The 14,029-nt window shown below is 31.5% G+C and overlaps 1 protein-coding gene across 1 annotated transcript; it reads right to left on the minus strand.

Annotated features, from left to right (window-relative positions):
• Window positions 1–858: 858 nt before the first annotated feature.
• Window positions 859–5,823, minus strand: LOTGIDRAFT_211535 (hypothetical protein; the record flags this gene model as incomplete). The annotated part of the gene is made up of 8 exons (XM_009068430.1): window positions 859–1,153; window positions 1,583–1,724; window positions 1,956–2,053; window positions 2,279–2,632; window positions 3,630–3,701; window positions 3,998–4,131; window positions 4,375–4,507; window positions 5,761–5,823. 8 exons carry the CDS (start codon window positions 5,821–5,823, stop codon window positions 899–901), a joined length of 1,251 nt encoding a protein of 416 aa, XP_009066678.1. The 3' UTR covers window positions 859–898.
• Between the last annotated feature and the right edge of the window lie 8,206 nt (window positions 5,824–14,029).

The raw sequence follows: 14,029 nt of genomic DNA on the forward strand, positions 1-14,029 counted from the left end.
CATTATTTGTTTACAGAATGAAAGTATAGAATACAATTATTATCAAGTGCATTTCTATTAATTGTAGATCTACAGATACTTTCAGAGTCCATTATAATCATTGATCTGAGAAAAACTATAAAATGGCAAGACATTGTTGAAGAAACCAGTGTATGAATTATGTGAAAGGACTTGTGATATTCAATGGTCTTGTATTTCACGAAAGCATGAAATACATGTGGAGCATAAAAACCTATTAGGACAGAGTGGCTATTGTTTAGAAAAGGAGTAGAGAAACCATATAAATTTTTATATTATTAATTTAAATATACATTTTTTTACGTTTTTATTTTTTTAAGATCTTTTTGTATAAAGTAATGCTTTAATGTGATAGTTGACTAATAACAGGTTATTTCCTGATCAGGAAGATAATTTTGTAATCTATTATGTATATAGCCAAATATAGCATTCCATTCAGAGGAAAAAATCAATATGTAAAAGACATTTTGTATCAGATAGAATAAGGAATTATAAATGTCTGGGAATTTAACTAGAATAGGGCTGGGCGATATTGGTTCAAGTTGATATCACGATATTAAGCATTAATATATTAGGATATGGGAATATATCAAGATATGGCGAAATCAATATTTTTTAATCAGGCGATATTATTAACAATATAAATTCCTATACCGGTATTTATCGTGATAGGGGTATATTGCCCAGCCCTATTCTTAAGAACTCAAATCAAATGGACATTTCTTGCTATTTTGTACCTGGAATAATTAACACCTGACTTGTGATTCCATGATAATAATGATTCTGTTTGCATTTTAGTATATTTGCTTGCCTATAAAAGGAAGGGATACTATAACAATTGAAGATAGGAAACAAAATTTATTACACATACAACCATGCTTTATTTTTTTCTAATAAAAGTTCTTTTGCCATTCTGGTGAAATTCTCTCATACGTTTATTATTAATACCAAGTTGTGCTGCTCTACTTGTAACATCATTGATAGCGAATGGTGAAGTTCCAGCTATATAATCATAACTTAAGGGATCTAATTTGACCTGTGAACGTCTTGAGGGATGTTGTTGTGGCATTGGTTGATCTTCTACCAAGTATGGATTATTTGCATGGCGACCACTTCTAGGCATACCCAAATTTTTCTGAAAAATCAAGAATTCGATTAAGTCATGTACAATTCCAACCTTTAATCATTCCTTGCTGTCCATTGTTCTCAAATTTGAAGGCATGATATAAAAAAAAAATCTTCTTTTCACCAATGCTTACTTTGGACGAAAGAGCTAGAATTAAGTCTTCAGAGTTGTGCTATACATTCTTTGACATGTAAAAGCATTTAGTATATTCCGACATCTGAATACTTCGATATTTTGTATTTGTGATGCAAGTCAATAGGCAACAGAATTGCTGTGAAAATAAGTATCACTATACTGCTAATCCTAAACTCTGCTGCACATGGCACATAGGTCCCATTTCACAAATAATCTTAGGATCAATGTGCTGTAAGTATACTACTTCTATTTAAAATTTGCACACTATAAAAACTTCAAATAAAACCATTACTAGGTACTTACATTCATTCCTTTAGTACAATTCAATTTTTTAGTAGAGAAATAATATTTTACAGATCCATCTTCTTCAACTGTCATTGATAATCTTTTTAAAGTTTTATTACCACAAAGTGGACAAAACTGCTTATTCAGGTTCTTTGTTATCCTAAAGGAAACACAAGATAATTCAAATCCTGAATACTAACATACACCCTACTTAGTCTTAAGACATAAAGAAGTAATAATGTTAGTAATATTGGCAATAACTTTACCAAAATATTTGAAAACGGTGGAAGATCCTTAATGAAATATCAAATTTAGCCTTTTTTTTATAGTTAGTTTAATTACTATGTAAATTTGCATTTCTAAAATTTTGTGTAGTACAACTGTAACTTACTTCATACAGGCAAAACATCTGAGGACATAATTTTTAGCCTTTTTAATGAGCATTCCATCAACAGATACTACATTTAAGCCCATTTGTATCAATACATTCTACAAAGAAAACAAATTTAAAAACAACAGTCCTTGCCATATTTAACAAAAGAGTTAATTGACAACTTTCAATACCGGTACATATTTTTGTTACATTGTTAAGCAACAAGACATTGAAGACTTGTGTTTTTAGTAACTTTTGTACATTTATTTCTGTTGAAATAGTTTTTCAATTTAAAGCAATTGTGATATGATACTTTAGACTGTTGTGACGAAAATTCCTACCTGCATAGCAAAATCAGTTGTAATACAGCCCACAGTAACATCAGCTTTTTCTGTATTGACATCTTCCATTTGTTTACGTATGGCATCAATATTACTAGGAGTTATCCACCCTTCATCATCATCATCTTCATCAATTTCTTCTTCATCATCAGAATCTTGTTCTTCTCCTATATGTTCAGGTTTTAATACCTGTCCCTCCCTTACATATTGAGTATTACTAGAGTCTGTAGTATTATTAGTACTATCACTAGTTTCACTAATACTAGATAATGCCCCACAATCTTTCTCTTTTTCAACATTGTCTGTTTTATTGCATTCTGATGTATTCCTTGATCGGGACTTAGATGACTCCTTCTAAAAGTAAATTTAAAGTGCAGACATTGAGAAGCTACTCCTTGATCTACACCTCACTGAAGAAAGAAGTCTAAAAAAATACATTTTGCCAGGAAAGGTAATATACTCCCACTGGCAGCTTTTAAATAAAAAAATTTGGTAGTACAGTAACAATTACCAGTATGAAATATTCAAACTTCAGTTTTACACTTCTTTTGAACTGTTTGAGGCGATTTTGTATCATAGTACCAAGTTTCGTCAAAATCTGTCAATGATTCCACCTTTAAGAGGGTTTACAAGATAAAAATTATACAGGGGCAATAACTCATACTAAATGTTATTCGATTTTAATGATTTTCTATAGGGTTCATTCTTGGGTGATTACAAACACTCACACCAAGTTTCGTCAAAATCTGTCAATAATTCAAACTTCTAGAGGGTTTACAAGCTAAAAATTTAACGCATTTTCAAGAACAAGGGAAATAACTCATACTTAATATTTTTTGATTCTTCTAATTTTCAATAGGGTTCATCCTTAATTGATAACAAACACTCACCCAAAGTTTCGTCAAAATCTGTCAATAATTGAACTTTTTAGAGTGTTTACAAGCTAATCAAGAACAAGGGCAATAACTCATACCAGTACTAATTCTTATTTGATTTTATTGATTTTCAAAAGGCTTCAACATTGAGTGACATTAAACACTCACCCCAAGTTTCATCAAAATCCTTCAAGAATTGCACCATCCAGAGCCCTTACGGGCATTTCAAGAATCATATTTCGATTTTGCTGATTTTCAATAGGGTTTATCCTTGGGTGATTACAAACAATCATACCAAGTTTCTTCCAAATCAGTCAAGAATTGCGCCCTCTATAGTGTTTACGAGCAATTGTGGACGACCAGACAAGGGTGACGACAATAAATATGCCCCCTATTTCATGTGGGCATGTAAAAACAGTATAAAAATTTGCCTCCAGGCAATTTTTTGAAAGAAACTACTACTACTCTTAACTTACATCTGACTGTAAATAAAACCCAGCAATATCAGTAGCTTTCTCTAAATTATATCTGGTTGTATTCCATTCAGCCTATATCAATATATCATATACCGTTAATCAAAGAATAATAATAAGAATCAAAATCAATTTCATCATAAATTTATGTACAAATCATAATTATGGAAAAAAATGTAGTAACAAATAAAAAATGTTTGTGTTGTTCATTTTCTTTGTCAACCAGATACAAACATACTTAATATAAATGTGAGTTTCCTTCAATCCTCTCCATTGTTGCTGGCAAAGTAATGTTACAATGTATGCAGATGAATTCAATCAAAAAGAGCAATCTTATCACAGCTTAAAATTTGTTGCATTTCGAAACTGACCTTTGCTGGTGGTGCTTTATTGATGTGATCTGTTCCAACATTTTCTTTCTCTAGTTGATAAGTTAAAGCTATTATTCTTATATCTACCACAGATAAACTTCTATAATCTCCTGTTTTCTTTGAGAATTCTGTAACTGTAAGGAACCAAAATATCATTTATTATTCACGCTTTATTCAAATTTTAATATTTACATTATGCTTGAAATTATGTGGATATTCTATAGAAAAGATTGTGTTTGATAACTTTCAATGTACATGTATTTACAATAAGCAAATATTAAGGATCAGCTCAGAACATTAGCCAAACAATAACTTTATTACTGTTATCCTTATACGACGGTGCTATTATTTATTTATTATGATGACCAATGTCTTACCAAACAAGATGGCTTCTGAAGACGGTTCTTTGTATTTAATAGTATAAGGTAGAACTTGTAATCTGTCTCTAGTTGCTTTATCTTTTATTTCATTCACTACATCATGTAACGTGTAAATATTCTCACCAATTTCCTGCAATCCAATAATAATAAACACACTACTATACTGTCTGAGTACATTGAGCTTTGAATTGAATTTTTTTCTCATTTCATTAATATTCAAAATAATATTTTAAACTTGATGCCATTGGTCTTGGAATATAAGGTTCAGTGATTCTACATTTGAAATAGACACACCACCCAGCACCTAAAATTCCCTTTTGTAAATTCATGTTTACAAATAATAACTTTTCCATTGGTTGAAATTGTAATTGATATTTCAATTCATCTGGAAATGGTGGCCAAAATTCAATTCAGAAAACATGGTACTTTGTATAGTCAAATACAGTCAAGTAACCTAATATCTTGGAAACCTATTATTCTTGACTTTCCGGAAATGATTAATAATTTACATTACATAACCGACCTTGCGCGACCTCCGCATTAGTTTGTTTTCATAAGCATGGGTTTTCTCTACAATATCAGCTAGTAGAATGAATCCAGTAGTTTCAAGCAAGGTAAAATGTATTAATGTATACAATGTATTAAGACAAATACAAAATGGCGGATTTCACTTATTACCAAACGTCACCATTTTTTATCGGCCGAATGTCCTTATAATCCCAAGCGGTAATCGGAATTCCAAGTGTCGTCTGCTAGAATGTAGTCCAACAAATGAAGTCACGTGATCAACTAGCGGATTCCATGTCAGCAGAAAATTTCTATTGAACAGTGGACCATATTCTTATGTTGTTTCAGTGACTTTTAGCTATAAATCACGCTACGTATCTTATTTTAAAATCGTGGTTCTTTGAAGGAATTGTCAAAGATAAATACTAAGAGAAGTTAATTATACCACCCGTTATCCATACAACAAGTTTTTCTCCATTTATTTATAGATCAAACATTGTACACGAAAATAGGTGACGCATTCTGCCACCGTTGACGAGTTGGTTGCTCATGAAATATGGGTCAAAGTGAAGGATTCATAAAGAAAATCGAAACAAACCAATTTTAATTATTTTGTAGAATATCCGAGGAAAAATCTAAGACATAAAAAAAAAATTTCGTTATATCAACTTTGACGAAATTCGGTGTTGAATCCTTATATCCACGAAAATAGGTTACACCACTGTAGTACACAGCAATCGGCATGCATGGCCATTTTTCATTAAAAAAAAAACGATTTGTGGTGTCTATAATAAAATATGTGCAAATTATATGATATCAAGAGAGATCACACATTGACTAGAACACATTAGGGATGATAGATATAATAATATTTACTCTAATTGGGGCATTACGAATAAAAGCACCAGAGTCGACAACAACGTGTTTAACAGTCGCCATTTTGAACAGGTCATGTGACCAGCGAATGTGATTTGCAGGAGTTGCCGACAGTTTTTTTTTTTTTTTTTATCACTGTAGTTTGATTTAACATTTATTTATCATTTGGCAGTTTACGCAAAGTTGAATATGTTGCATTGTGCTTGGAGAACTTGCACGGTATATACTAGCAATATTTTTTTTCAAAAATCTCCATGTTTTTTTTTCTGATATGTCCGTCTCCATGCATTGTAATCTAACAAATTTTTTACAATTCTACAGCTAAAATGCCACAGTGATTGTCAAACGCTTTTGTAAAGAACTCCAGCGAATTCACTAACATCTATACTAAACGTTTGGTGACTGCTTACAAAAAAATAAAAATCTGAATAATGTTTCTAGTCCAGGGTAGATTAGATACCCTTTCAATAACTCTCTGAAGCAATCGCTTTGCATTTTTTGAAAATATTTATCTTCTAAATCTTTCCAGAAGTAGCTTCTTATCAAATTGATGTATTCCAATGAGAGGATTTATAGAGAATGAGTTATTTATAGACTTTATCGGATGGCTCGGCTTATTACCTTCGCCGATCACGTGACTACGTATAATTTTTTCCCCATAACATCATATTTCAGAAACATATATTTTTTTACCCTTTTTGAGGTAGTCTAAACTACGGACTTCAATTTTTTTAAATTCATTTATAAAAAACATATCGAGTAAAACCGTTCTCGAATGTGCGAGAATTGGTTCAAGGTGCGCGAACGTCATAGGTCATGTGATCATTCATGGTGGTCAACTTCTGAAGGAAATAAGGATTATAAACAATACTATTACGTCTTATGCATATTGATTAGTAAGTTTTTACAGAAGAGACTCTATCTAATTCTTTGAAGTATCCGCCATTAGTTGAATACCTCAGGAAAGGTATGATTATTCCTAACAGTGAAATGAAACTGATGTCCTATTATGGACAAATACCAAAATGTCAGTATCTATCAGTCATGTCAGAAATGTAAATAAATAAAAGTGAAAGTCATTCTGGCATGCAGTTTAGTGTAACAAGATTTACATTTTGTTATGATTTAGTAACAGTACAGGTTAATTATTAATTTGACTCTTTATAACAACAAAATATTAAAAGACCCACCCATAATGTTGATTATATGATAACTAATTTTATTGCATGAGTAAATAAAGATTTATATGATAGTTACACTCACAGGGTCATAATATCGTGATTATGTAACACACAATATAGACCCCCTCGAAAACTTTATTTGTGTAATATTTAGTAATTATAAGCATTAAACAACTAACTGCATATGTAATCTAAAATTAGTTTAAAACATTTTTGAATGTGTAAGCCTATAGCACAAATTTTTACACTCAAACTGGCTTTTCTTTACAGGAATCAGACCACTATAACCAAAGACAACTCAGATTACTTTTTATTTAATAAATAGTTGTCTTTGACATTGGTCCCATTTGTCCTTAACGTGGGGTAGGCTATAGGTTTCGAGTCTTGAAAAAAATGGATTGAGTTGTCTTTGAAAGTTGGTCCAAGTTGTTTTGTTTTCTCTTCAATTACATATTACAATGTAGAAGATAAAATTTGTATTAAGGACTGAGGTAATTAATGATTTCACAGGATTTTCAAAACAGCCAATTAACATTCTTCTACCTTCAATTGAAGGATTATAATGTGCACAATCTCTCTGTATGAAAAGATTGTTTTGTATGGATAATATTCGGAACCAAAGATGTTTGGATAAAGTGAACCTCGGTCCCAACTATTAGGTGGCATGGTGCTATGATATTATAACAATATGGGCTAATACGTAAAATGTCGCACTCAGTCTTCAAACTTTCTATGATGTTTTTTTGCTGCTGTATTTTTTCACATAATAACAGAATATTAAAAGTAGTAATTTATTGTCAAAAAGCTTACTTTGACCACAGTTATGTTCATGAATGGAACATTTCTTGCATTTGGATAACATTTAGTGTAGTATGGCTGGTATAAGTATTGTTACTTAGAAAATGTTTTTATCCTGAGATACAATATGTAGATTATGGCAAGTCATATTAGTTTGTATCAATTCACCGATGAACTACAAAACTACTTATAAAGGGGCAATTTTGAAGTTCAGACGTTTTTTGTGCTCAAATTAAATTTGTAAAAACTTTACACCAAAATCTAGAGAAATGTATCCTTTAACATATCTGAAGCCGTTAATTTTTTTAACACCAAAAGTATTAAAAAGTTTACATTAACTTCATTAAGTTTGTTATATATTTGGCTGCTGTTATAAAACTACTGTATGGATATAAGTGAAATTAATGCTTATTTGTAGAGAAACATGTCTAAAGGTTTCAACTCATAATATTGAACCATTAAAAGCCAAAATTATTGCTTAATTAACAATTATTATTCTCCGTTTTGAATGAAACCATTTTAAACCAAATTTAGTTTGATCAAGAAGATATATAGATATAAATATCATACTTCAAAAATATTTTCATGTATAATAGACAAGGTTTTTGATAATGATGATTTTGCATACTGCCTATCTTACAAAGATGCGCTCTGACTAGGTAGAGAACAACAAAGTTTCTTGCATACCCTGGTCATTAACACTCTGGGGTAAATTTAAGTCCGGCGAACACTATGAGTACAACTAAGCCATTTGTCTCGAGTGTCGGTTGGCTCAGGCATATGGTTTCACCACAGACGGTGCAACTTTGGCTCAGCTGTTGGATCAACAGAACAGGTCATGTGACTTGTTACTCTCAAGTCAAGCGGGCACGTTGAGTCAAACGTTATTCATGTCAAATATATCAAACCCGATAGATTTCTGATGCACTGTCTCGCGAGACAAACGACGCAGCAAAATTTACCCGCACACGTTGAGATTTTAGTTACTCGTGACAAATGGCTATTGAATCATGTGTGCGCTGGACTACAGTGCTGTTAAACCTAACCAAGCTTTATTATAAGGAAAATTGATCTGTTCATTTTTAAACTTTTTCTTCATCCCGGGAGCTTAGTTCTCGGAAACGGCAACGGGTACGACAAAACAGATTTCCCTACATTTTCTAACCTGTGGAGAAATATGGAATGAATGTAAAATTTTCTAAGCAATATGAAGCGACGTTAGCAACAAAAGGAAAATGGACTCCATCCAAAGGGCATGTTTATCAAACGATTTTGATCAGGTTTCTTTCATTGTATTTCTTGTAACAAAGGACATATTCATTCATTCGATACTTTTTATTGCCGAAATTAATTGAAAAATACTACTTTGGTTGTTATTTGGCAGATTGACTTGAAACTTACATGGTGTAGACTGCCAGCAAAGAGGAATAAAAACGCACATTCATTTCATCACTTCCAGTTTCGATGTTAGTACTTCCGGTGGTATCATTTCTGGTATCATGTCAAAAATAACATATGCATTATATTACCAGCCTTAATACAAACTTTTTTGCTGCCATTTTGGTTTGCTTCAAGTTTCCAAAAATTGATTCTCAGAATTCATTTTTAATCCGATTTGCGTAACGTTTGTGTCACACGATCTCTTAAATGTTTGTCTACAAATCTTAGGAAGGATAATTTTGATATTCGGTTTTGCATTTTTTGTACGACCGAATGTTTTCAAAGGTTGAAGTCGTATATATCTCATGACATTGACTTTTGATGACCTTCATATTTACTGTAATGATATTTTGTGACCTTGTCTTTTGACCTTTGGGGTCAAACACCTATTTCCGATTTTACAGGGGTCTAATTATGGACCATTTTGAGCCATTAAAGTACTATATCTCGATCCCTTATAGAGATATGGCAATAATTTGATTTTATAATGTAGAGATTCAGGAGCTTTCCATAGATATACAACATGCATGCCTTACATACAAATTCAAAACTCCATTCACTTAACATGGGGTTATTATTAGACTAATTAGATTAACTAAGCTGTCAACCCCAAAAGTTTAAGTTGTTTTAGGTAGGTAGGTAGGTAGGTAGATGACAAGTTAACGTTCGCTTCCAGCGGATGCTGATATCGCAAACTAGGTAGTTGTTGGTAGTCGTAGTAGTTGGTAGTTGGATTGGATCAAATTGGATGATTCGGTGTTGTTGGTTTGGTTGTTGATTCTTCGTTAGATCTGGTCGGGTCGAATGTCATGGCGGTGAAACTCGGCCCTGGATGGTGTGGCGTGAGTTACTCGGTCTCCTTCATTCTTCCAAACTCGTTCTGATCATGGTATTTCTTGTTGATTGGTAGTCGAATGGTAGTCGTTGGTTTGGTTTGGTTTGGTTAAAGTTGTCCCTTTTATATTTCTTAAAAATGTTCTATGTCCAGTAATGGTATATAATTAATAAGCTCTTAGGTGGATTGAACCATGTTATACTGTAATTTGAGCAGCATATTAAAGGCATACCCCGACTTAATTTCCCAACTTTCTTCTTTCTTATCCCATTTTAACCAAACTTGGTATGTATGTGCATAATCAAATTCTAAATTTCATGGATATATCGAATTTGCGTAGTGCGCCTGCACATTACCAACTTTCTTATTTCTTATTCGACTTTCATCAAAATAGGTATGTATGTGTATAAACAAATTCTAAATTTGATGGAAATATTGAATTTTTTGTTGTCTGTATTTCATCAAAATTGGTATGTATGTGTATAACCCAATTCTAAATTTGATGGAAATATTGAATTTTTTGTTGTCTGCATTTCATCAAAATTGGTATGTATGTATATAACCCAATTCTAAATTTGATGGAAATATTGAATTTTTTGTTGTCTGTATTTCATCAAAATTGGTATGTATGTGTAAAATCCAATTCTAAATTGATGGAAATACTGAATTTTTGTTGTCCGCATGCTCATTACCAACTTTCTTATTTCTTGTCCGAGTTTCATCAAACTTGGTATGTATGTGTATAATCCAATTCTAAATTTGATGGAATTATCGAATTTGAGTAGTGCGCATGCGCATTGTCAACTATCTTATTTCTTTTCCGATTTCCATAAAACTTGGTATGTATGTGAATAATCCAATTCTAAATTTGATGGAAATGTTGAATTTTTGTTGTCTGCATTTCATCAAAATTGGTATGTATGTGTATAATCCAATTCTAAATTTGATGGAAATATTGAATTTTTGTTGTCTGCATTTCTTCAAAATTGGTATGTATGTATAAAATCCAATTCTAAATTGATGGAAATACTGAATTTTTGTTGTCTGCATGCTCATTACCAACTTTCTTATTTCATCAAACTTGGTATGTATGTGTATAATCCAATTCTAAATTTGATGGAAATATTGTATTTATGTTGTCCGCATAAGCATTACCAACTTTCTTATTTCTTATTTACATCAATGTAATTGCAATAGACCATCTTCGTATGCACCGGAATGTCGTAACACGCCCTGCATCAGTACTGTTATTAGAACAGTTCTAGTCTTACTTTTGAAATGTTGTTTGATGTTCTTGCATTGATTGTTTGATTTTATAAGAACATAATAAATTGAATTTTGATTTTATTCACTAAGTAGCAATATGCTCAAGTGTAAAATAGTTGACACAAATCATTTGAATGTCAACAGGAAGTTGTGTCAATAGAATAATGAGATATTTTGAATGTTTTAGTTGAATGTGATCTCATTAACACATATTAAAACATAATGTAAATAACATGAATGGTTTCATTTGAAGGACTACAGATAGGATGAAAAATATTTTGTTTTGTAGTCAAATGACATATCTGATATTGTGACAAATTATATACCTCAAAAAATGTCACTGATACTGATGTAGTCTCCTTTTTTTTATTTTGTTTGTTTGTTAATTGAATAGTATATTAATTTGTATTGTAGAATTAAGAATGATTAATAACGACTTTTAATGATGGGAGAAGCATCTGGTAGTGCATCAAGTAGTTCACAACTTTGTCAATTACAGATATCTAGTAAGAATATTTAACAAATTGTTCATTATAATCACCTTTTTCACTATTTTTAACCAGTGCTGACAAACACTGAAAGAGCTCTTTTGACTTTCTTATGTATTTTTTAGTTTCTATTTGCAATATTCTTTTCTTCCATCAGGTTTTTGTAAGTTCTTTTAGAGAGAGATCATATCAAAAAAGACAACTTTATGTCTGAATTTCTTCTTTTGCCAATGAATTTTTGTCGTATTTCAGTTGTGTCTGCAAAGTTATTATCGGTTGGTGGCCTTTTTTCAACCAAACCTGATTCATATTGTGAAGTAAGTGTTGATGGTCAGCCACCACGGAAAACTGACATCCAGAAAAAATCAGTTAATCCAAAATGGGATGAACATCTTACAGTGTAAGTGACATATATCATTAATCTTATGTTTTTGTAAAATTTGAATCCAAAATCATTTGAATGTCATGCACCATCACAGATAGTTTCTTATTTATTCATTAATATGAAACACAGCCTAACTAGGCCAGTGCTTTCATGAGACTATGTTATCATCACCATCTAACACAACCTGTATGTTATCTTATTAAGACAGATCTAAAACCTTACATGTCCAATGTCCATCAATCAGATTAGTGTTATGTCTTGCTTCTGGAACCTAATTGATAAAAATCTAATATTGTGTGCAACAGGTCATATTGACTTATTCATCTATTAAGTATAAAATGTTACAGGAGACAGCTTTTGTTTATAAGATGTATTATTATTTGTATTTTATGATATGTATATAAAATCTATATATGTCAAAAGTGATATATAATGGGAACTATAATTAACTGTTTGTTATTTCCTTCTACTACTTACATGTTAAAACATCATTAGCAATGTTGATATTGACACTTGTTATAAAATAGAAACTTCATGCATATAGGCACACAATGAGAGTAGCCTAATGAAATAGCTACTGTTATTTATTAACTTGCTAGGTTATCAATGTAACAATATGAAAGTTGTTAAGTTTTATAATCCATTTCAATCACTCTTGAATTTCAATATCGTTTTTGCTACATATCAATTGTTTGATATTGCTTTTAGATATTAAAACTTTTATGTTCTTCTATTGTTAAGCCTAACAAATATTAATGATTAATTTTAAATGATATTTATGAACCAAGGTGATTAAACTTACTTTGCAATTGATTTTTGAAGGTCACAACATATTCAACTTCATATATTTAATCTTTGTTTACAGTTTAGTGAACCCTACATCAAATTTAGATTTTCGAGTTTTAAGTCAGAACAGTATAAGAGCCGATACATTGCTAGGAAATGTAGTTGTTGAACTAGCTAAATATTTACAAGAAAATCATGGCAAATGTAAGTAAAGTTATTATGTAAGCTAGTATGTTCAAATTAACTAATGAGATAACCTTATGATCAACCTATGAAAACTATGAAAGTTTGGTTTCTTAAAAGATCTGAAAACTATGGAAGTTTAGTTTCTTGAAAGATCTGAAAACTATGGAAGGTTGGTTTCTAGAAAGAAAAGCACATCTTGTCATTTGAAACCTGCCACGTGTTGTATCAATTGTTGCAATTTAGCACTTGTAGTAATATCTATAATTTATTTTTTCCAGTTGATAACTTTAATAAAGTGTATGATCTAAAGTTAGAGGGGAAAGGTAAAACAGGAGAGATTAATATTATATTGAATGGAATGGATGTTAGTAATAGACCTAATTTAAGATATACAGCTAAAAATAACAAAAGTAAGTAGTTAAGGGAAATATTAGGAGACTTTTCACTGCATATTTCCACAAACTTTTGTTTTTAGAAATCATCTTTATGTAAATCTTAAGACTGTAAGGCATTCAGGACTGATACTTACTCTTTGCCTTTCCAGATAGGACATCAAATGGCTCAGCTAATAAGCCAGATAGGCCCGAGAGACCTCCTCAAAGAGGATCTAGAAATTCAACGCCTAGAGGACCTGCTCCAACACCCCCAACATCTCAAGTACCAGGTTATACTCCTAATCCACCAACACCAACAACTCCATCTTCTCCAACGTCTCCTGTTGGAACACCAGGAACTCCAACAGGTTAGATTAAATATCATTGTCAATTAATCTTGTAGTCAGTCATCAGTAAACCAGTCTGATTAGATCTGATATATGTTTCATTTGTCTTATTTTTTATTCAAGGTTCAGCAACAGGGGCTGGAAGTGCTGCTACAACACCTAATGAAAACGGAAGTGCAGCAC

Source organism: Lottia gigantea (genome assembly GCF_000327385.1).
Source record: "Lottia gigantea unplaced genomic scaffold LOTGIsca_9, whole genome shotgun sequence".
In the NCBI taxonomy this organism is placed as follows: Eukaryota; Metazoa; Mollusca; class Gastropoda; family Lottiidae; genus Lottia; species Lottia gigantea.